The sequence below is a fragment of the Helianthus annuus genome, chromosome 13 (assembly GCF_002127325.2).
Source record: "Helianthus annuus cultivar XRQ/B chromosome 13, HanXRQr2.0-SUNRISE, whole genome shotgun sequence".
Classification (NCBI taxonomy): Eukaryota; Viridiplantae; Streptophyta; class Magnoliopsida; order Asterales; family Asteraceae; genus Helianthus; species Helianthus annuus.
The window spans coordinates 72,734,846-72,759,776 of record NC_035445.2 but is presented as its reverse complement, the minus strand read 5'-3'; the positions used below and the strand labels follow the sequence as shown (position 1 = coordinate 72,759,776).

At 35.5% G+C, this 24,931-nt stretch overlaps 2 protein-coding genes across 2 annotated transcripts; both read left to right on the top strand.

Moving 5' to 3' along the window:
* Window positions 1-15,304: 15,304 nt before the first annotated feature.
* On the top strand, window positions 15,305-19,690 carry LOC118485778. Its single transcript, XM_035982227.1, has 9 exons — window positions 15,305-15,371; window positions 15,462-15,521; window positions 15,668-15,706; window positions 15,824-16,015; window positions 16,172-16,324; window positions 16,412-16,654; window positions 16,772-17,210; window positions 17,311-19,541; window positions 19,662-19,690. Exons 1-9 carry the CDS (start codon window positions 15,305-15,307, stop codon window positions 19,688-19,690), a joined length of 3,453 nt encoding a protein of 1,150 aa, XP_035838120.1.
* Window positions 19,691-19,803: 113 nt separating this feature from the next.
* LOC118485777 lies at window positions 19,804-21,350 on the top strand. The gene is made up of 2 exons (XM_035982226.1): window positions 19,804-19,954; window positions 19,999-21,350. The coding sequence occupies exons 1-2, from the start codon at window positions 19,804-19,806 to the stop codon at window positions 21,348-21,350; spliced, it is 1,503 nt and encodes a 500-aa protein (XP_035838119.1).
* Window positions 21,351-24,931: the final 3,581 nt, after the last annotated feature.

Here is a 24,931-nt window from a genome sequence, read left to right as displayed (position 1 = left end):
GGGAAGGGCAGTCCGTGAGCCGTCCGTGTTTGGAAATGAGATATTAACAATATTACTTGCAGTGGTTATTGAACGGTTTTACACACAACGGGTAATAAACATTTTCTAAAACTGTGAACTCGCCAGCTTTGTCTGATACACGTGTTACATGCTCGCAGGTCGTTAGGTATCCCGGAATTGGGAAGCTTGCTATCTGGGAATGCTGGAGTGGTCATGGATCGAGGCTTTTGGATTAAAATACATGTAATACATTGGTTTTAAGCGTTATTATGAAACGATTGTTAAACAACTTAATACATGCTTCCGCTACACAACTTTGAGAATTAATACTATGTTGACAACTTATGTGAGTAAATTAATGTCATGATTTATTTAAATATTTACCATTGGTTCAATGTGATTGGTGGCTCGAACTCTGATGCGTAACACGCCTCGCGGGGTTTCCGAAGGTGGAATTTTTGGGGGTGTTACATATACCATCATAGCATGTCTCAAATTCTCATGACCAGTCACTTCACCGGCGACGGAAACTAGGGCTCCGATACTCTCCATTTTCACCGATCTTAAGCTTTCCGTCGGAGTTGCCTTAGATGGATTCCTCATCTAAAGGTAATAACATTCCACTTCACCGTGATTTTTCTTTTATTTTGTTACTTAATCGTTTGAATCGTTGATTAATGATATATAATTTTAGATATTTTATATCTAAACCGGTTGTAGTGTTGTTTTTTTAGGGTTGAATCTTTAATTGTTTGGGATTTATTGTTCGTAGTTGTGATTTGTTATGATTTCTTCATTATATACATTCACTTATAATTTCATAGATACAGTTATTAGAACATTAGATTTCAAAATCATTATAGTTTTGTCTTTGTAAGATTCAGTCTTTATTTGTCCGAAATTAAGTGTTTGTAGTTATCTTTTGTTCAAATTTTGTTTACATACCAACCGTATTTTAGACATTATTTACATTGATTATTTGATTTGTAGTCATTCAGTTAGAATCTCATAGAACCTTTATTAGGAACAATAGATTTCTGATTCTTACAAATTAGTTATCGGATTGAATGTAATAAGAAAGAAAATGTATGTTTTGTTAACCTGATACATTTTGTTTTTTTCATGAATTCAACTTTATATGTTAAGATGTAACAAAAAATATATATATCTTCAAAATTCAGGTGAATTCATGAATGTTTCGTTTGTCAAGATCCTAGAAGATCCAAACTCTTTAAAGCTGGTATGATTAATTACATTTTAATGAATAGTATGATGTTTTGTACCCAAATTCATATAATATTTATTTAAGTTCATTATATATACTTAATAGTATTATTATCTTTGTGATCAGGAGTTACCTCTCAGTTATGTTTATAAACATTGGGGTCGTCCATGGCCACGTATTCATCTCAAAATCGTTCATGAATCTGGTAAGTCTTGGACCGTAATTATGAAAACATTAGACTCTAGACCGGCTTTGGCTGATGGTTGGGCAGCAGTTGTTAAAGGCCTTCAATTGCAAAAGGATTCACTCTTGGTTTTCAAGTCGACCCTACATGATGTTTTTGAACTGAAGTTTTTTATTGACGGTGTATGCGGTCAATCGTATTTCACATATCAGCGATACACACAATTGGGCTTAACTGTATGTATCTTTATTTACTTTTGCACACTATTAATCTAACTGTATACATGTTATTTAGTATATATTTATGTTACATTATATTATTAGTTATGTTTACTATAATGAATCAACATTCGAGGGAAGTTATTTATTTTAGTTTCATTTAATACAGGTAATTCCAGATGCTTTTATTAAAAAGTTTTTTCAAAAAGAAAATCTAAACGGCACTTATGAAATACTAGCTGCTGGTAATCGATGGTCTGTGGAATCTGCTAAAATACATAACTGCTATGCATTCACGGACGGATGGCCTACTCTTTGCGAAAGGCTTAAAATCGTTGATGAAGATTTATTGATTTTTAATAAGATTGATAATGTTTCCTTTCAATTATCAGTTTATCGTGATTGTATTCCTGTTGGTTTGGTTGACGAAGTTGATTCAGTTGATGATGATGAGGTTGTTGAAATAAGTCATGGTCAATTTGTTGATGAGTTAGACAAGGTATTTATTTATTTTTTTTTGTTATATACACCTGACTTTATTAAATAATATTTCTGAAGTTACAACGATGTTTTTGTTATAGGCATATGGTATACATTCTGACGACATCATCCGACATGAACTAAAAACAGATAACAAGGTAATGTTGTATTTGATATTAGTATTTATAATGTTTACACTTCATAATGAAATTAAGGATGTTATATAATAAAGTTATATATTTATAATAATTTTTTTTATTGTTTGATGATTGATATGTGTATCGACGAAGCTACCTGACATTCATAAAGGAAAAGGTATCATGATTAAGAAAGAACTTTTCAAACCAACGAAAACGAGAGAAGATGTTATTCATTGCACTTTCAAGGTATGTATCCGTGTTAAGTACGACCGTGTATTTGAAAACGCTCATTTTGTGTATGATACTGTTTTAATTTTTTTACGATAATAACTATTTAGTATACTTTTTTTAACATCTATCAGGATAAAAAGATCAAACAAGTGAAGAAGTCTAGCCCGCCGAAGAAGGTACAAACGAGGAATGTTAACACGGACTCGGAATTTTTCGACTTTACTCGGAAAGGAGAATATAGGCTGGTATGATTTGTAGTATATTAAAATCTGATATACATTTTGGCAGTTAATAATTAATTTTAAATATTGTTTATTTTTAACGTATGTTGATAAGCAATGTATGTTGTTAATGCAGCGTCTACCCGTCGAAGTTGCTAATCGAGCTGGGTTCAAGAAGAAGAGACATTCATTGAATGTTCAGAATTTGGAAGGTGAGGTTGTTGTTTACACTGCCAAGATTGAAAAAAACGGAACTGCGAAGCGTTATTCTGTTGAAAACTGGCAAAAATTCATGGATGACAACAACTTGATTGATGGTATGATGCTTGATTTCACCTTTGTTACTTCGAAAAACACCATAATACTGAAAACCGTCCGATCCGGTTAGTAAAACTTTTGATATTTGTATTTCCAAGTTAAGTGGAAGTTGACATGAACTAAACTTTTGTTGGTTTGTTAACTTTTGTGTATTTGAACCAGTACTTTAGCATTATCGTTTTTGTTTGTATGTTACTCTTTGATCTTTTAAATCTAATTGTCAAGAACTTGATTAAACCATTTTGTTTGTATGTAGCGTTATTGGGTTTTCTTATGCAAGTAATAATGTATAGTATTAACATGAATGTTACTTATCAACGTAAACATTAACTTGCAATAATCATAGGAATCCATGTTTGTTAAACTTATTAATTAATGTCAATCGATTTTTTAAATGAATTTAATATATCCAGTTCATATTATTTCTTTCTAAATGTTTCATTACTTATATAAAGACATTATAAGTATATGCATAAATATAAGCAATGTAAACATTTATGATTTTACATACAATATACGTAATAACTTTACAACATAGTTTACAACCATAGTTCTGAAACAAGTTATTCCGATACATTTTTTTATTTGATAGCTATAGAGACATTAATATTTCTTTACACAAACAAATATAATTTTCAATTTAATATCTTTATTAAAACAGACATATCGAATTTAAAAAAAACAAAAAAGAATAACGTGTTTACTTTGTAAATTTAAACAAAATATTGTAATAATTATTTTAAATTGTTTGATTTCGTTTATATTTAGCAATCGATATGCAATACATATTTTTAGTTTTTAAATTAGATGATAAATATCTTTACAAATTTAGATATTAATATGCTGTCAAATTTTACACAATACGTTTAGCTTTTAAATTTGAACAACTAATTTTTCTTATTACCATAAATTAACGTTTAGATTATTTTTGGGAACTGCTAAATCAAAGAAATTATTTAACCTTGATTCGAGTATTTTAGTAAATTTTCATTACCAAATTTTGAAATTTAAAATTGATTGATAAAATTTCAAAGCCACCCTCTATTATAAATACCTTTCTTTCATTGTGTTTCATTCACATCTAACATTAAGAGTTTTTGTCAATCCATTCTACACGATCAAAGGTAATGCTATTATCTATTTTATCATTCATCCATTGTCCGTTAATATCAACCTAAATTCTTTGACTTCTTTTCAACTGTTGTTTTATTTATTTATAAGAATGTTTTTTAGAGTAAACGTTACATGATCATGTACTCTTATTAGTATTAGTATTCAGTCTACCTCTTATTTCCAGAATACAATTTAAATTGTTATACGGAATTATTAAGTTTAATGCGTATGTGGAATAATATTTTTTATAATTCAGTAACTTATTGATTTTTTTATATTCTATGCAATTGGTTCCGGATATACTTAATTTCGATTATTTTTATACATAATAAGTTTAAGAGAAATAATAGTTACTGGATATTTTTTAATCTTTTAGCTTTATATTTTTATACCATGCAATTGTCTCCGTTTGTAGTTAATTTCGTTTAATGTAACACATACTAAGTGAATATTATAAAATTTTGTTGTATAAGCATATATAAATTTTAATGTGTATTACAATTACAATTTGTTTTTGTTGTTATTCTTCCATTGAACTAATAACATTAGTATAAATTTATTTATTGTTTAACTTAACAACTTAAATTTCCGTTATTATATATTTTGATACTATTTTATAGATTTTTAATTAATGTTCTTCTATGTTGTAATACACAGGTACAAACATGCTTACGTGATTTTTGTATTATATTTAATTTTTTTTATTCTCATACATAATAGGTTTTTGAATTAAAAATTTATTGTGTAATTATAGCAAGAAATAACATATAGTTTTTTTTTAATGTACACATAAAGTTTTCTTTTATTTCTTATATCTTTTATTGTAGCAAAATTTTATCATAAAATGGAGAAGCTTGGTTCTGAATTGATTGTGGACGAGATTTTCATGAGGCTGCCTGCAAAAGCTATAGGCCGTTTCAAGTGTCTATCTAAATCTTTTCGTGATGAACCATCAAATAACAATTTTGAGATTACGCATTCTAGGCGAATTATAACTTCGCTACAAAAGAAGCTTCTTTCCTTAAAAGACAACACAATTATTGTTGACAACATAGTTGGGGGTAATTTGCAAGCCGATACAAGCAAAACTATAATTTCTCCATCTAACGTCCATCCTTCATACTTACGTGTTTTAGCGTCCTTTAAAGGTCTGATCTTAATTTGCAATGAAAGGATGTTTTCTGAGCTCATTCTTTGGAATCCAACAACAAGGCGCTACAAAATTTTGGCCGATGACTACTTTGATCGTAATTTTGAGCGAGACGCTTCTACTGGTGGAATGTACTTTGACGACTCGAACGATCTCAAAGTTCTCCACATCAAACGTTACCGTAATGTTCTTTCTGCACGAGTTTACTCACGTCGCCGTGAGTCATGGAGAAAGATAAATTCATTTAACGTCACTAATTATGCTTCAACATATTATTCATGGTCTCCCGGAATTTATTCTGGTAGAAGCATTTATTTTATGGTTTCCAATTATTGGTTTCCACCAGGTGAGAGACACATGGTAGCTTTCGACGTTGTCTCCGAAACTTTCAGCACAATTCCTTTTCCCGAAGTTTTGGATTTGAATCCTTGGCAAGGACATTTTTTGAGCATAGAAATGAAGCTGCGCGTCATTGTTGTTGGAAGTTCTGAAAACCTATATGCTGATTTGTTCAAATTTGAAGATGATGTGTGACAACCCGAATCCCTAAGGTTTCCGTCACTTAAACTCCACAATCTTTGGCGTTGGATTGCACGCATACATCACTAAATATTTATGTGGGCATGTTATCTATACATGAAGTCGTTGAACGTGTTAAACGTGTCATATGTGTTAAACGTGTTATGTGTGTTAAACGTGCCATATGTGTTAAACGTGATATATGTGCTAAGCGTGTGTTCTAGGTCTAATTATTTATCTCGTGCATCATTAGTTGGTTAGATGTGTATGTTTAAAGGAAATCGCTAAACACTTTTACATGTATGGGCCGCAAACTTGCTTAACGCTCACACGTTTAGGCCTGCGGCCACACCCTATTCGCCCAACCTAAGCCCACGTATATGAGGCAGGCCCAACCCGAACATATTACATCCTAATAGAGAAAAGTAACCTGGGCCGGCCATGTTGTGCACATAAATGGATTGTATGCGGCTCCTTGTATTATCACAGACCCAAACCGAGCCCATCTCCCCTCGCTTTTTGTTACGTACATTATTCTTAAGGCCTCACAACACTTTGCAAACCCTAGTTCCTCTTCTCCTCTCAATTTCAATTCGGCAGCAATACCTTGTATTGGAATTATCTTTTGATCTCATCGAACACCTCGGTTAGTAATTTTATAATTGTTTTAGCTCTCAAATTAATTGATCTTGTTGTTGTGTGTGAACATGATTACCAAGATAGTATGCATGTGCTTATCTGACATAGTAACTCTATCACATGAAATTGTTTGAAAGGCCCAATAAAGCTTTTTGATTCTTGATTCAATACACACAATCACATGTGCATGAAATAAGTATAGGATAAATAACTCTTTATAATTCTTTAATGATGAAATCCACTAAATAGTGATGGTCCAATAAAAGAACATAGAAAGTCAATACTTGTCGGCCATTGTGCTTCATTTTCAATTTAATACTCCATGTGATGATTATGTGAATTAATTGTAGGGTAACATATGATAATGAAACCTGTTTTGAAAGAATTAGTAATATTCAACAAATGATGATGATATGATTCAGTAATGTTCGAGCTACTGTCTTGGGTTATTAGAGGAACTTTTACTTAATTTAGAAGTTGCCATGATCATAAAACGTGTATAATTAACATGTGTGACCTTGGCTTCATGTTAATAATAACTTATCCAGTATGATATATTCATGAATATGATGTGATAATTATGTTGATAAAACTGGTTAGTAGGCAACAATAAAAAAAAACAATAACTATTGAGACTTGCATCTTAGTTGTTGGGCTCGGTCACCAACAGCCGGGACCATTCTGTTTAGCTGGGCTGCATGTCAACATGTTTGTTTGGGGCCGGGTTTCAGGGATTAATCTCTCGGGCCAGTCATGCGTTACTTAGATTGGGTCAAAGATAGAGTGGCCCGATAACGAGTGACTAGTTGGACTTGATGGATTGATGCGAGCATGGCCCAGTTATTTGTTAAATAACTACATGGAAATAACTTGCTAATTGATGGTGCACGAATACTTGTTTCAATTAACGAGTGTATTTGAATGTAAACGGAATCACTTGTGATATGTTGTGATATGAATTGGTATTGTCGTTACATCCAATCGCTCGCTATGATCTGCATTATAATATACGTGCCACTTATTTGTAAATTATGTAGTGAATGCAAGTACATGGGTGTGTGTGTTCTTGTAACTGACTAACTCTAGTAACCTCGGTAGGGTTTGATTGATCAACTGTTAAACAAGCACTTAGTCTAACCGAGCAAACCAAAGGTGAGTTCATCTCTCTTGAGCATGCGTCCCGGTGGTTGGGACAGTCAGTGGGTATCCCAGGGAGGGATAAGTCTTTTGGGTAAAAACGGGAATGTTGGATAATATACTCTTCCTATCACCTTTAAAGTCCCTCCGTGTTGTTTGGTTACCTGAGATGTAACATGGTATTAGTTAGTAGCGCTACTTAGGTTTGGCAACCTCACCCCGTACCTGGGAGGACGGGTGTTGAACTAATGACCTAGTCATGACCAATGCTTTAATAGGAGCATTGGAGAAAGGGCAAAATAATCAGAAGCCGTCTTGTATTGGGGTATTATCAACATTGTTTTCAACATTACTTTCGTAATTAAATTCAATGGATTAACTAAACACTTGGTAACCAACGTTTTTATAAAACTATGAACTCACCAGCGTTGTCTGATACACTTGTTGCATGCTCGCAGGTCGTTAGATATCTTGGATTTGGGAACTTGCTATCTGGAGTAGCTGGAGTGGTCATGGGTCGACTGGAGGGATTCATGTGATTGATTTCTTGATGCTATACATTGGCTTTGAAACTGTTTAACCTTGGTTTACTATTTGCTTCCGCTAAACATGTTGGTTTTCATTTAAACTTGTTGATGGTATTTTTCATTAATAATTGAGGATTTTAATTATAACTTGGATGGGTTCAATGTAATTAGTGGCTCGTTGTTGATTCGTCACACACCTAAAAGGGACATTCCCTAGGTGGTATTTTGGGGGTGTGACAGTTTGGTATCAGAGCCATTGGTTATAGTGAACTTGGTTTTAAAACGTTTTTATAAAACCAGACTATAACCCAACAACTTCGAAAATCGACCATGACACTCAGCTCCAGATTGCAAGGTTCGTATTTCTCACTTGATGCATACATTACATGACTAGTACACATTTGTTTATGACGTAACATACAAACACACACTCGTCGCTATAGCATGAAAACCTGAACTACTTGCTTACATTATGATGCATTGATAATTTGTTATAGTCCTTGGATTTCTGTGGTTCTATCTTTTGATAACCTCTAATTGGCATTCGAGTTTGAGGAACCATTTGACATGGGTTAAGAGGAACTGAGATGAGCATGCAAATCGCAATATTATTGTGGGTGCACACACAATAATAATGTGGGGTGCATGCGAGTACCAGTGAGCCTTAACAAGTGGAAAATGGGTTCTGCTCTGTTATTTGATCAATGTGAAACGTAACAAGTCTATAGGAGTCATAGCAGTGACTGTCTCATACTCGAACGTGATCTCCTCACTCCTCTCTGAATCCTTTCGAATCTCGATGTTGTCGAGTATTACCTGAACACACATCTGAACGCCTAGCGACACGTGTAGAATGTTAGGTGCTTGCATGTACGTCCTTGAGTTGGTTTGTACCTTTCTCGCTTCTCTTCGTTTGATGAAACTCTATGCATTGACGTCTTAGACTCCGGAGTGTAATCATTTCTGCAACACTCTCGCAGTATACCGCGTATTACTCAATCGACTTGCTAGATCGATGGGCAAAAGGGTGAGCTTAGTATTTTATCGACCTCAGTAATTGGATAACCCTGATTACCAGCAACGAACACCAGCAAAGTGACTGCAATCGAATCTCCAACCCTAGTCAGCGATAGATGGGAGTCAACCTTTACGAACCAATCAGGACATAAGCAATGACAACTGACTGGAGAATGGAATGTGAAACTCCCCTCACCATGAGTAGAGCTCTGTTTCAAACAACACTAGAGGCAACAGTCACAGCAACATCAAGGCATTTGTAATGGTAACCAACTGTATGGAAAATGAAGGTGCCTACAACATGTAGTGGCCGTTGTTAAATGAAACGACAACAACACGGGAAATGATGCTCATGGAGGGACATTTAGGATTGGCGTGGGCGACGCCAGGATTATAACAACATGGTGGCCTACATGTTCTCGGTAACTAATCACTTCGTCACTGTTCTGTTTAAGCCCTGATACTTCTCGAAACCGAACCTGTTGTGGAACCGGCCGATGACAAGACAACTGACACCTCATAAGTTCGTTGGGATGGGAACTCGACCTTGTGGGACAAGTGTTCGGCATCGACTTCCCTCCTACTATCTTGATGGTTTCGATGCAGTATTTGTGTAGATTGGTTAACTGGATATTGCACAGATATACCTTGTGAGGAGAAAGTTTTGAGTATCTCTCTCCCTAGTGGCAAATCGTCGTCTGTTCTAAAGCATCAGAGGGGTGTAAAGATTAGTATCTTTTCAGCAATGAAAGCCAGGAGTGTCTACGGAGGGACTACCCCGCTATGTTGGCAACCGTTACTAATGTGTGGGCTAAGGGATGAGGATCGAGGATCTAACAATTGTTCGTGATTCCACGCAGCATGCCACTTGAGGAACTTTCAGGTTTACTTCCACAACTAATTAGGTAGAGTTTCAAATTGATCTCACGACCAGAGTCAGCCTTGATTACTCGTACTCCTTATCGTCTGGCACCTAAAAAGTTGCAAAAACTGCCCAATCAGCATCAGGAAACTACAGAATGGGAGTTCTGTAGATCTAGCTCCTCGTTTTGTGGAAACGCACTTATTGCGAAAACGAAGGACGAGTTCTTTCGTACGTGTGCCGACTACCACAAAGTGGCAACCATGACCTGTCCGACCCGTTGCAATAATCAAGATTCTATATGGAAACTGACTTAATACCGGACTGTCATCCGATGGAAGACCGTGGGGAGGACGATTCCTAACACGGCGTCACAGATCCAGTATGGTCACTATGATTTTCTGTTCAAGTTATTTTAGATGTCCAACACACCAGCAGCCTCAGGGATCGCATGAGTAGTATACGTCAACCTCATTTTGCCAGATTCGCCGACCGCACTCATCTGTGATGATTTGAATCACCTCCACGATAAGGGAATACCATGAACGGCACTTATATTTCATCTTGGAGCTCTTAGAGGAGGAGCAACTCTGTGCGAAGTCTACCTAAGTGTGACTTCAGGATTCGATAAGTACATTTTCTTGGTCATATAGTCAACGAATTGGGAATACACACAGATCTCGCTAAGACCCACTTTGTTAGAATAGGTCGGTACCAAGGAGTCCTTCGGGGATACGACAATTTCTTGGTTTCGCTAGATACTATCGCCGGTTCATCACAGGATTTTCGAAGATCGCGCAGCTTTGATCTCTTTAGCACAGCAGGGTGCTGTGAGTTCATGGGAAACAAAACAGGAGGACATCTTTTCCGCTTTTGAAACCCAACACTACAATGCACGGAGCCTCGCTTTTGCCCGAGGGTATGGGTGATCTAATGGTATATCATGATGGTCCGAATTAGAGTCCCAGTTACACGCCAATGCAACACGAGAGAGTGATGACTCACGTAATGGAGTTACGAAGAGGAACTGCACGACGTACAATATGCGGTGGGAACCGTGGTCTTTGGAGTTTAGTGGGAGGCATTACTTGGACGGTACCGAATGCACTACCTAGACCGATCACAAGGGCCTCCCGTGCACCCTGGTTACGAGAGAGCTAAATCCGTTAATGGCATCACTGGATGGAACTTTTGAATGGATACGACCGTGAAACCTGGACGTGCACGAGCCTTGTAACTCGCTATCCACTCTAACCTACCTGATCAGACTCGCCTTGTTCAAACTGAAGAACTGAAGGAAGAGAGTTCTCAAGATTAACCCATGTGGGGCATGGGGAAGCAACCTTTGGTAGGACGGACGATATTTGCTACTTCATGGAACGAATATGGACCTCACTATATAACAACCTTTGGGAACTGGTGCAGGCAAAGCACACGGGTTTCGATATCCCATTCATTTGAGTTTTGATAGGATAAATTAAAACTTGAAGACCATGCACGGGTGACCGGGCCTGAAGGCCCACATAGCAAAAGCATTAGATCGATGTTTGACTTGTGGGAAAGTCGAGGTGGGATATTGGCAACCAGAAACACATATATATATATATATGAAAATGAGAACAGACTGCCATGGATTTTATCGCTGGTCTAATTACAACTCGAAATGGAAACATTATCACCTGGAAGATCATTGATGGACACATGATACCAGCACGCTTTCTTGCAATCAAGAAAACTGACAAATCTTCATAGTTGTGAATGTTCCTCTGAGAAAGGCGGCTTTTAGGCACGAGGTGCCAACTCCTGTTATCTATGGATTTGATTTATGCATGATCTATGTTAGGTAATACACAACACCTTGGGAGGATGGGGAATGCTTGAGAAGCATGGCGAGCTTAACTGACGTCACGATGGGAGTTTGTGCGCAATCGTGACGTCAAGTTGCAGTTGTCAAGGTGCCTATTGAAATCATGCCCTAGGATGTTAAGGTTTGCGAGCACTATCAAATTCCAATTATAGGAGTTCGTTCGCAATCGTACGAATCTGCTGAATCAATTCCGACGCAACTGGTGAATTTCGGGGACGAAATTCCATTTCAAGTTGGGGATGATGTGGCACCTGAGGAAAATCTGCTGCAATCTTGATTTATCACTTCACTCCTTTGTGCTTACTTGTCAAATTTCGGGACGAAATTTATTTCAAGTTGGGGATGATGTGACAACCCAAATCCCTAAGGTTTCCGTCACTTAAACTCCACAATCTTTGGCGTTGGATTGCACGCATACATCACTAAATATTTATGTGGGCATGTTATCTATACATGAAGTCGTTGAACGTGTTAAACGTGTCATATGTGTTAAACGTGTTATGTGTGTTAAACGTGCCATATGTGTTAAACGTGATATATGTGCTAAGCGTGTGTTCTAGGTCTAATTATTTATCTCGTGCATCATTAGTTGGTTAGATGTGTATGTTTAAAGGAAATCGCTAAACACTTTTACATGTATGGGCCGCAAACTTGCTTAACGCTCACACGTTTAGGCCTGCGGCCACACCCTATTCGCCCAACCTAAGCCCACGTATATGAGGCAGGCCCAACCCGAACATATTACATCCTAATAGAGAAAAGTAACCTGGGCCGGCCATGTTGTGCACATAAATGGATTGTATGCGGCTCCTTGTATTATCACAGACCCAAACCGAGCCCATCTCCCCTCGCTTTTTGTTACGTACATTATTCTTAAGGCCTCACAACACTTTGCAAACCCTAGTTCCTCTTCTCCTCTCAATTTCAATTCGGCAGCAATACCTTGTATTGGAATTATCTTTTGATCTCATCGAACACCTCGGTTAGTAATTTTATAATTGTTTTAGCTCTCAAATTAATTGATCTTGTTGTTGTGTGTGAACATGATTACCAAGATAGTATGCATGTGCTTATCTGACATAGTAACTCTATCACATGAAATTGTTTGAAAGGCCCAATAAAGCTTTTTGATTCTTGATTCAATACACACAATCACATGTGCATGAAATAAGTATAGGATAAATAACTCTTTATAATTCTTTAATGATGAAATCCACTAAATAGTGATGGTCCAATAAAAGAACATAGAAAGTCAATACTTGTCGGCCATTGTGCTTCATTTTCAATTTAATACTCCATGTGATGATTATGTGAATTAATTGTAGGGTAACATATGATAATGAAACCTGTTTTGAAAGAATTAGTAATATTCAACAAATGATGATGATATGATTCAGTAATGTTCGAGCTACTGTCTTGGGTTATTAGAGGAACTTTTACTTAATTTAGAAGTTGCCATGATCATAAAACGTGTATAATTAACATGTGTGACCTTGGCTTCATGTTAATAATAACTTATCCAGTATGATATATTCATGAATATGATGTGATAATTATGTTGATAAAACTGGTTAGTAGGCAACAATAAAAAAAAACAATAACTATTGAGACTTGCATCTTAGTTGTTGGGCTCGGTCACCAACAGCCGGGACCATTCTGTTTAGCTGGGCTGCATGTCAACATGTTTGTTTGGGGCCGGGTTTCAGGGATTAATCTCTCGGGCCAGTCATGCGTTACTTAGATTGGGTCAAAGATAGAGTGGCCCGATAACGAGTGACTAGTTGGACTTGATGGATTGATGCGAGCATGGCCCAGTTATTTGTTAAATAACTACATGGAAATAACTTGCTAATTGATGGTGCACGAATACTTGTTTCAATTAACGAGTGTATTTGAATGTAAACGGAATCACTTGTGATATGTTGTGATATGAATTGGTATTGTCGTTACATCCAATCGCTCGCTATGATCTGCATTATAATATACGTGCCACTTATTTGTAAATTATGTAGTGAATGCAAGTACATGGGTGTGTGTGTTCTTGTAACTGACTAACTCTAGTAACCTCGGTAGGGTTTGATTGATCAACTGTTAAACAAGCACTTAGTCTAACCGAGCAAACCAAAGGTGAGTTCATCTCTCTTGAGCATGCGTCCCGGTGGTTGGGACAGTCAGTGGGTATCCCAGGGAGGGATAAGTCTTTTGGGTAAAAACGGGAATGTTGGATAATATACTCTTCCTATCACCTTTAAAGTCCCTCCGTGTTGTTTGGTTACCTGAGATGTAACATGGTATTAGTTAGTAGCGCTACTTAGGTTTGGCAACCTCACCCCGTACCTGGGAGGACGGGTGTTGAACTAATGACCTAGTCATGACCAATGCTTTGATAGGAGCATTGGAGAAAGGGCAAAATAATCAGAAGCCGTCTTGTATTGGGGTATTATCAACATTGTTTTCAACATTACTTTCGTAATTAAATTCAATGGATTAACTAAACACTTGGTAACCAACGTTTTTATAAAACTATGAACTCACCAGCGTTGTCTGATACACTTGTTGCATGCTCGCAGGTCGTTAGATATCTTGGATTTGGGAACTTGCTATCTGGAGTAGCTGGAGTGGTCATGGGTCGACTGGAGGGATTCATGTGATTGATTTCTTGATGCTATACATTGGCTTTGAAACTGTTTAACCTTGGTTTACTATTTGCTTCCGCTAAACATGTTGGTTTTCATTTAAACTTGTTGATGGTATTTTTCATTAATAATTGAGGATTTTAATTATAACTTGGATGGGTTCAATGTAATTAGTGGCTCGTTGTTGATTCGTCACACACCTAAAAGGGACATTCCCTAGGTGGTATTTTGGGGGTGTGACATGATGCTTGGGTAAAGGTGTTGTCTTTCGATACGCCTCATGTTGTTCATTATCTTGAAAGGCGTCGAAGGAATAATATAATTCAAGACAACAAGTGGCTCATAACAAGCATCTGGGGTGATATTGTAGAAGTTGACCTTTCCAACGAATCTTTTGAGTACCTACAACATGTTGATGACTACGTTGGTCCTAAAGGAGCTTTATTTATCGAGACCACTATGTCTCCTATAGTTTAAATATTTTTATATTATTGTTTCAACTGCTTAATCTTATATCCTATCTTAAACTGAATAACTAAAGACCTTATTATACTTTCTTTTTTCATTGGTTTAATACAGCATTTGAAGTTATGTATTCACATCAATTGTGTTTTGTTTCTGTTTGTGAATTTTTTAATTTTTGTGATGCATTTATATTGTGGTTGTATAATGTTAATTTAGGATAATATAATTGACGTATCAATTACTATATAATACATAAGAATAAGAATGTTTAGAATGTCATACTTAAATATATTTAAACTTTACTACAATTTTGGAATGTCGCATGCTTAAATCGTATCACATTATGATTTCAGGAATGTCTAAAAGAAAAAACGAGTTTTCATCTGAATCTTACAACAAAGGAAAAGAAAACATTTCTAACGGTAATGTCGTTAATTTAAATATCGATTTTTATTTCATATAGTTTTATGTTATTTACATATTTATACATAATTTAATCATGTTAATTACAGGTGTTCCAGCCATCTTAAATACGAATGCATCTACAAATATTACAACTGGTCATACAAATGGTAATTTAAGTTGTTATAAATATTCAAATCTTTTTGCTTTACCATATGAGTATATTAATTTTTATATTGTATTACGTTTATTTTTTATCATGTATATCTTAACAAACAATCTGTTTTGCTAAACTGTCTATATTTTTCCCTTACAGTTCGTAGAGGTAGAAGGCCATTATCGACAATTACTAATGGTACTAATTTACTAACTTTTTTTACTTTCCTGTTTTTCTACATTCATGTTCATTGACGTCTAGCTATTTTTTCCATATTCTTTATAAAATTAATTTTTATGTATGTTGTTGTTTTAGTTGTTGTTCCCACTGTAACACAAGATCAGGCAAGACATAGTCGAAAAATTAGGAAAGTATTATTGGATAACAAAAGATCAAAATTAGATGGATGTCCATCAAATGTTGACCATACAATTGTCATAACAACTGATTCGATACCCTCTCCTTCTATTCCGACCGTTACCCAAAAATTATCTGCTTTATCTGCAGGTTAGTTTGTATTTTGTTTTTTTTTATTTTTTATAGCCGTATTTAAAATACCTTATTTTATTAAACTTGCATTTCAGAATATGTTTAATTCAACGTTATCGTATATTTATTTAATGTTATTTTTATATAATAATCTTTAATAATTTGTATATATAGATAACAGCCGCTTTAGGGAAGTAAATTTGGAGAATACAACATCTCCTCTGAGAAATAGTATATCATATTCCAATAGGAGTATACATCGCTCTCCTGATATAGAAGCAACTCCAATTGTCATTACTAATCGTACTGCATCATTCATGGGAACAAGTAAATACTTATTAACTTTTATACACTTCAATGTTTTTGTATATAAATTTATATCATGAAGATTATGTTTTTTTATATATATTATAGGCAATTTAAGTTGTGTTACGAACAACGGTACACCACCAGCAGACGCTACTCCCGGTCGTATTGCTAGCAACATTACGTCATTTAGTGGCACCTCCGGTATTCTTCAAAATTCTTCTTTTGAAAGGTTGTCATCCGGTAAACGTAAGTTAATTGGTAGGCCACGAATTACTTCTCCAATACCAATTATTGACTTTACCACAGAACAAATTGTGGTTCAAGATCCCTTGAAAGGTGTTTCAAAAGGTGCATTTCAAATAATTTGTATTCTTATGCACAAAAAGTATAAAATTTGTCGATATAATGTTATCTTCTTTATTAAATAACATTGTTAACAATTTTTTTTGTTTATTTTCACAACAGATTATTTGGACCATGGTGACCAATGCGTTACTTGTGAAGTATGTAATGCAAAGTTGTGGAATGCAGAAAAAGGAAAAGGAAGAAAAAAGGATGGAAAAGTTTGTTATTTCATTTGTTGTTCTTATGGCATAGTAGAGCTTCCAGATTACAAAGATGCAAGAGGAAGTTATCGGATTCTGTTTACTAACAATGGTGATGAAAGCAAGCACTTTTTGAAAAATATTCGCCGTTACAATTTTATGTTTGCATTTACTTCAATGGGTGGTAAGGTTGATTCGATGGTTAACAGAGGCAATGGTCCTTTTTGCTTTAGAATTAGCGGCGAGAATTATCATACAATTGGAAGTCTTATGCCAATCAACGGAGCTCAACCAAAATTTTGCCAACTATACATATATGATACTGAAAACGAAATTTCAAACAGGCAATCGATATTTAGGTAAAGTCCATTTTATATGTTACCATAAATCCATTTTTTCAGATTAATAGTTCATATTTTGTTAGACTGTGAATAATCTTTGATAACAATTTTGTAACAGGGGTTCAGATGGTGCGTCTTCTTTTTCATCGGCAAATGTTGATATTAAATTGATCGAACATATAAAGGATGTACTAGACAATGACAACGAGTTGGTCAAAACTTATAGAAGAGTTAGGGATTCCTTCCAAGACAACCCTAATGTAAATGTGAAGCTTCGAATAATTGGAGCAAGAGAAAAAGATGGTCGCACGTATAACTTACCAACGGCTGGTGAGATCGCTGCTCTTATTGTTGGTGATATCGAAAATGTGGTTGACAATAGAGATATTATAGTTGAGACTCGAACAGGTGAACTAAAAAGAATTAGTGAGTTGCATCCATCATATCTTGCACTACAATATCCGATTCTGTTTCCGTACGGAGATGATGGCTACAGAATTGATATCCCTCATAGAGGTGTTGTTGATGTTGTTAATAAAACACGTCCAAAGTGTACTATGAGAGAGTTCTTTGCCTATCGTATCCAGGATCGTATAAATCTGTTTTCATTGATCCTTAATTCTAAGAGGCTTTTCCAGCAGTTCCTGGTTGACGCATATACTATGATAGAGAGCGAGAGACTTAGGTACATACGATATCAACAAAAAGATCTAAGGTCCGACACATATGAAAGTCTCTGTAATTTACGAAGTAAAGGTCAAGATGATATATCTAAAGCTGGAAAACGCATTTTTTTGCCGTCTTCTTTTACTGGTGGAGCACGATATATGATGCAAAACTATTTAGACGCTATGGCTCTGTGTAAGTGCTTTGGTTATCCAGATTATTTTATTACCATAACATGCAATCCAAAATGGCCAGAAGTTCAACGGTTTCTCAAAGACACCAATCTTAGTCCGGAAGATAGGCCTGATATCCTGTCTAGACTCTTCAAAATAAAACTCGATTCTATCTGCAAAGATTTAAAAAAGAATCATCTATTAGGCAAAGCGTCAGCCGGTAATGTTAACAAAATAATTCAATTATTAGTCATCATCAAAGCTAACACTTTGTTTTATTTTTCTGTAGTTGTTTACACTATCGAGTTCCAAAAACGTGGTTTGCCTCATGCACATTTATGCTTATTCATGGAACCTGAATTCAAATTACCTACTGTGGACCATGTTGATTCATTTATATCTGCTGAAATTCCAAACAGAGAAGAAGATCCAGAATTATTCATCCTGGTGAAAGAGTATATGATACATGGTCCATGTGGTAATGCTAGGTTGAGCTCTCCATGTATGGTAGATATGAAGTGTTCAAAAGGCTTTCCAAAAAAGTTTCAAGATCATACAACACTTTATTCAAATGGGTTTCCATTATACAGAAGGAGAAACAATGGTTCTTCTGTTGTGAAAAATAAAATTGAGCTTGATAACAGGAGTGTGGTTCCTTATAACAAAAAAATATTGAAAAGATATCAAGCTCATATCAACGTTGAATGGTGCAATCAAGCCGCGTCTATAAAATATCTTTTTAAATACATCAATAAAGGTCCTGATCGAGCCACTATAGCTGTTGCGCGTGGTGATAGTCAACCGGAAGAGCAACCACAAGACGAGATCAAAGAGTATTACGATTGCCGCTATATATCAGCTTGCGAAGCATCTTGGAGGATATTTGCTAATGAGGTACATTATAGAAGACCTTCTGTTATGAGGCTTCCATTCCATTTACCTGGCCAACAACCTGTTGTTTTCGGCCCTGACGAGGATATTAACTCCGTTCTAAACAAACCTTCAGTTAAATCTTCAATGTTTCTATCATGGATGGAACGTAATAAAGACCCAAATGACCTGTTGGCACGTACACTTACATACGTTCAGTTCCCTATTTTTTATGTATGGAAGCTTGACAAGCGAGTATGGGAACCAAGAAAAGGGAAAAAATCAATTGGCAGGATTCATTCCGTATCTCCAACTTTAGGTGAAGCGTATTTCTTGAGAATTCTTCTTAACAAGGTTAGAGGACCAACATCGTTTGACGACATTAAAACAGTTAATGGTAAAGTTTACGATACATACAGAGATGCTTGCTACGCACTTGGCCTTTTAGATGATGATTCAGAATATGTAGAGGCAATAAAAGAAGCAAATTTAACTGGAAGCGCTTCATACATTCGCAATTTATTTTCTACGATGTTGTTATCCGGTAGTCTTTCTAGACCTGAGGTTGTTTGGGAAACTTCGTGGAGATACATGGCGGACGATTTTGTTTACAGATTAGCAAAATACCATCGAGTGACAGGTACGTTTTGTTTACACTGAAATTTAGTACTTATATTTTTTTTAAAAAATAATTTGATTTGTTCATCATTATTTAAGTTAATTTATCTTATTATGATGAAATGGTTTCCGTATTCATTAGATGAATTTGTTTTCTTTCTTATTTCGTAGCGTTATCAATTCCGGATCACCAACTGAAGAACTATGTGTTGGTCGAAATTGAAAGGTTTTTATTGCGAAATAATTCTTCTTTGCGAAGATTTGAATCAATGCCATATCCAGATATGTCGTCTTCAGGTATTTCCGATTGTCGTTTGATATACGAGGAGCAGGCATATGATACAACATACCTTGGAAATCTGTATGATAGTCATTTGACAATGTTAACTGATGAACAACGCACTGTTTTTGAAGAGATTATGGCAGCAGTAAACAGTGATAACGGTCAGATTTTTTCCTTTATGGCTATGGCGGAACAGGTAAAACTTTTCTATGGAAAACATTGTCCGCTGCAATTAGATCAAGAGGTCAAATCGTGTTAAATGTGGCTTCCAGTGGAATTGCATCGTTGTTGTTAGATGGTGGCAGGACTGCACATTCCAGGTTTAGCATACCGTTGAATCTTACTGAAGATTCCGTATGCCATATAAAACCAGAAAGTGATTTGGCTAAATTACTTCACGAGACTAAATTGATAATTTGGGATGAAGCACCTATGGTTCACAAACATGCATTTGAAGCGCTCGACAGAACAATGAATGACGTTTTCAACATTGACACATCTCTAAATTCTGAAATCCGCTTTGGAGGTAAAGTTATTGTTTTTGGAGGGGATTTTAGACAAATATTACCTGTTGTTCCAAATGGTGGCAGACAAGAGATTGTTAATGCCTCCTTATGTTCGTCTTATTTGTGGAGTAAATGTAAATTGCTAAGACTAACTAGAAACATGAGGTTAACGGTTGGAAGATCTACGGCTGATGTTGATGAAATAAATAGTTTTGGCAAATGGCTTTTGGATTTGGGTGAGGGTAACGTTGGTGGTCCAAATGATGGAGAAGCAACTATTGAAATACCACGAGATCTTTTGATTACTGATCCATCTGATCCAATTGGAAGTTTAATTGATTTTGTTTATCCATCAATCTTGGAAAACGTAGACGCCCATAACTATTTTAGTGACCGGGCCATACTTGCACCTAAAAATGAAGTTGTTCATGAGATTAATGACAGGTTGCTAGCAATGTTTCCTGGTGAAGAAAAAGAGTATCTTAGTTCTGACAGTCTTTGTCCGTCTGAAGATGTAAATTCTACACAACAAAGACTTTACTCTCCAGATGTGCTCAATGGTCTTAAAATACCTGGCCTACCTAATCATAGGTTAGTCCTTAAAGTTGGTGTTCCAGTCATGTTATTAAGAAATATTGATCAACGGAATGGATTGTGCAATGGTACAAGGCTACAAGTAAAGAAGCTGCACAACCGTGTAATAGAAGCAGAGATAATATCTGGTTCAAATATTGGTACTTGCACATATATCCCTCGATTAAACTTGATACCTTCTGATAAAAAGATTCCTTTCTCTTTTCAAAGAAGACAATTTCCACTGGCCGTATGTTTTGCAATGACCATCAACAAAAGTCAAAGTCAATCTCTTTCAAGAGTAGGTTTGTACCTCAAACAACCAGTCTTCTCTCATGGTCAGTTGTATGTTGCCTTATCAAGGGTGAAAACAAGAAATGGTGTGAAGATACTCATACTTGACAACAATGGAAAACCTACGGATAAAACAACTAATGTGGTGTATAAAGAGATATTCAACGATTTATGATATATACGTTATAATTGTCAATAAAAAGTTATTACATGATCTGTTTAAATATGTGTATATAGTGATAACATTTAATGTAAACAACTATTATTAATCCATATTATCTTTTAACAACCCGTGTAATACACGGGTCCTTAGGCTAGTAAGTCAATAAGTCACTCCATACTAACTTTTTCAAAAAGCTAATAAGTCAATAAGTTATTTCAAAAAGCTTAGCCAAACATGCCCTAAGTGTTTTAACCTAACTTTTCTTTGATTTAACAGTCTGGGCCGTTGTCGCGCAAAAGAAGCCAGGTTACAACAGTGGTGGTGGTTCAAGCTTAAGATCGGACGAGAACAGGTTCTGTGGCGGCGACAACGGTTTCACAACGGCGATGTTTGAGGGTTTTAGTGGTCAGAACCCGCAACGGCGGTTCTTGGTGGTTGGTGGCGTCGCTGCGGTAGCGCGAGGGTGGTGGCTAGGTGATTGATGGCGGTGGCAATTTGTGATGGTGGTAACCGGTGTTGTGTTGGTGCTTATAGCACTATGAGAGAGAGAGAGAGCGCAATAATCAAGAGAGAGATGTAGAGATGTAATCACACGTCTTTTGAAAACCATGTTCAAAAGGAAAGAGCTACCTTTCCTCATTTCTATATTGTATAAGTTTCATCAGTACTTTTTTTCTTTTTTTAAAATATATTAAAATAAATAAAAATGTTTTTTAACGGCATAAATAAAATTATTTTACAATTGATATCAAGGGTAAAGATCAAATAGGAAGTTAATTTTCTCTAGGAAGGATAGGAAGCCATAGGATTATGACATGTGGCAAATTTTAAAATAAAGAGAAAGGGTATTTTAGTCAATCCAACTCTTTCTTCTTCCTTTTTCAAAACCCAGTAAATTCAAAAACCCATCATTTTCAAAATCCACCATCTTCAACTATTTCTTCACTTTATATCTCAATAATCACTACATTATAGTGCGATTTTCATCACAAATCAATGATTCAGAACCCGATCAACGTGTTCTTCAGCTTTTTTTTTGAAGAAAACCCAGTTTAATTTCATAAAAAAATCTCGTTTTTTCCGGTGATTTTGGAGATAATCACTCGATTCGTTCGATTCGAGCGTTGATAAGTGTTTCTATCATTCAAATTCCGTCAATTGATGAAGAAATCGGCTTCGATCCATGTAAGAAATTCTTTAATTTCATTTTCATGATCTGGGTTTTTTATTTATTCATTGCGTTTTACGGTCTTTGCGGGGGTCCGGGGGCGGCAGCCCCCGGTAGCGGGGTCCCAGGGGCGGCAGCCCCTGGCGGGGTCCAAGGGGCAGAGCCCCTGGCTGGGGTTGAGCTGCACTAAATTGCTGTACTAAAAACGCATCAGAAAAATTAAATTTCCATAAATTGGCTCATTTCGAAGACAGTAATTCGTAGACAATTCAGACAGTTCACAGTGACAGACAGTTTTATGTGTCCATTGCGTTTTAGAAATAAGACAGTTCACAGTGACAGACAGTTCACAGTGACAGACAGCTATTGCGTTTTAGAAAAAAACACATTTTTAAGTGTTTTTAGTCATTGTGTTTTAGGTAAAACACATTTTTTAGGTGTTTTCAGTCCATTGCGTTTTAGAATGAGTCATTTTTAAGTGTTTTCTGGCCATTGCGTTTTACATATAAGACATTTCTTTGTGTTTTTGGTGCATTGCGTTTTAGGTAAAACACTTTTTTATGTGTTTTCAGTCCATTGCGTTTTAGAAAACAGACATTTTAAGTGTATTCTGGCCATTGCGTTTTACAAATAAGTCATTTTTTTGTGTTTTTGGTGCATTGCGTTTTAGGTAAAACACATTTTTATGTGTTTTCTGGCCATTGCGTTTTACAAAAAAGTCATTTCTTTGTGTTTTTTGTGCATTGCGTTTTAGAAAAATGTCATTTTTTAGGGTTTTTTTTTCATTGCGTTTTACGATACTGGGGTTTTTTCTATTGCGTTTTACGCAACTGGGTTTTAAATTTTTTTTTTCAAAATATAGCAATAGTATACTCGTTTTAAAGATAAAAAAACACTCGTTTTTTTGGTGCAATTTTTATAAAAAAATAATGTCGTATGAAAGAGTTATTAACGTTTAAAAAATGGGGGGAATTGGAGGAGAGAGAAACTATTGGCTTGGATTGACTAGATTGCCCCTGAAAAAAGTCACGCGCCTCTTTTTTTACTTTCAATTTCCCTGATTTAATCTTAGCCCTTGATTAAGTAAATGGATGGTCAAGATCACTTCCTAGCCTTCCTAGCCAAATAAACTTCCTATTATATCTCCACCCTTGATATCAATACAAATTTTGACGTGTAATGTATATGCAACTTAGTCATTTTTCACATATTTAGTAGCCTTTAGATTAAAATTATTTAGTCCGTTTAAGCATCAAATCCAATATTTGAAGCACGAATCCGAATATTTTATTTAAATATCGCTTAGACCATGCGTAGTCGTTTGTTGAATAATGTCCCCACCCTGGGGCGTTTTCTGCCATGTGGCAGTCCAGTCAGCATGGGGTTATTATTGGGCGTTTTTGCAAAAGTGGCGTAGTGAGAATAATGCCCAATAACGCCTCATCAAACTATTAAATTGGAATTAAAAAATAAATAAATAAATACATGACGAGAACTCGGTCGGTATCTATTCGTTTCATTACGGTATTGGTACCCACAATAGCCTACTATAATCGAAATGGAAGGCCTTTTATTGATCGAAAACAATAAAAACGAATAGTGATACCGGTACCTATGTTGTTCAGTTAATATCGGTTCGGTCGGTTTGCATTCTATGTTTATTTATTTTTTCAATATTGCGATATAAATTTTATTGACAACAAATGATGTGCCAGTATCATACCAAACCGAACTTAAACCAACTGAACAACACCTGTATCGGTACCGGTATCTATTTTTAATTGTTTTTCTTTCGGTAAATTGACACCGTATCGCTACCATACCGTACCGAAAAACATCATTTTCGGTACAAGAGTTTCTTTATATTGTTTTTTTCTAAAGATAAACTGACATCGTAGTGCAACCGTACCATACCGAACATCGATACTGGTACATGCATTTATTTTTATGATTTTCAGTTTTGAAAAAAAATTCATTTATACCACCCTCTCTATGACGATAAATGAATAACATTACTAGTATCGTGACACTCTGAACCGATTGGTGTCATACAAACAATATCGGTGACAATTTGGTGTTCGTTTTTATCGTTTTTGGTCATGTAAAACATGTGTTGATTTCTATACCAAGTGTATGTATCGTACTGGTACTGTAACGAACCGAACCGAACCGAACTGATACCGATCTAATGCAAACGGTAACGTACCACCACATCGCATAGGCAAATAACTTGTAATGTTAAAAAAATAAACATATATGCAGCTTTTGTTAAAAAGCTAACACTAAAAATGAAATTTAAACTTATATAAATACATAAAAATATCATTATAAGTTCTATACATTAAAATATCATGAAAAAAATAATGAACACTGTTCATTTCATTCAGTTTATAAATTAATAGATAGTATTTTTATAAAGCTAAAG

What these genes read in the sequence shown, in the direction of transcription:
- LOC118485778 (XM_035982227.1), top strand. Translation starts at nt 15,305, where the DNA reads ATGTCTAAAAGAAAAAACGAGTTTTCATCTGAATCTTACAACAAAGGA. An exon ending in TACAACTGGTCATACAAATG is followed by an intron (nt 15,522 to 15,667) that starts GTAATTTAAGTT and finishes TTTCCCTTACAG; the next exon opens with TTCGTAGAGGTAGAAGGCCA. An exon ending in AAAATACCATCGAGTGACAG is followed by an intron (nt 19,542 to 19,661) that starts GTACGTTTTGTT and finishes CGTATTCATTAG; the next exon opens with ATGAATTTGTTTTCTTTCTT.
- LOC118485777 (XM_035982226.1), top strand. Translation starts at nt 19,804, where the DNA reads ATGTCGTCTTCAGGTATTTCCGATTGTCGTTTGATATACGAGGAGCAG. An exon ending in GATTATGGCAGCAGTAAACA is followed by an intron (nt 19,955 to 19,998) that starts GTGATAACGGTC and finishes ATGGCGGAACAG; the next exon opens with GTAAAACTTTTCTATGGAAA.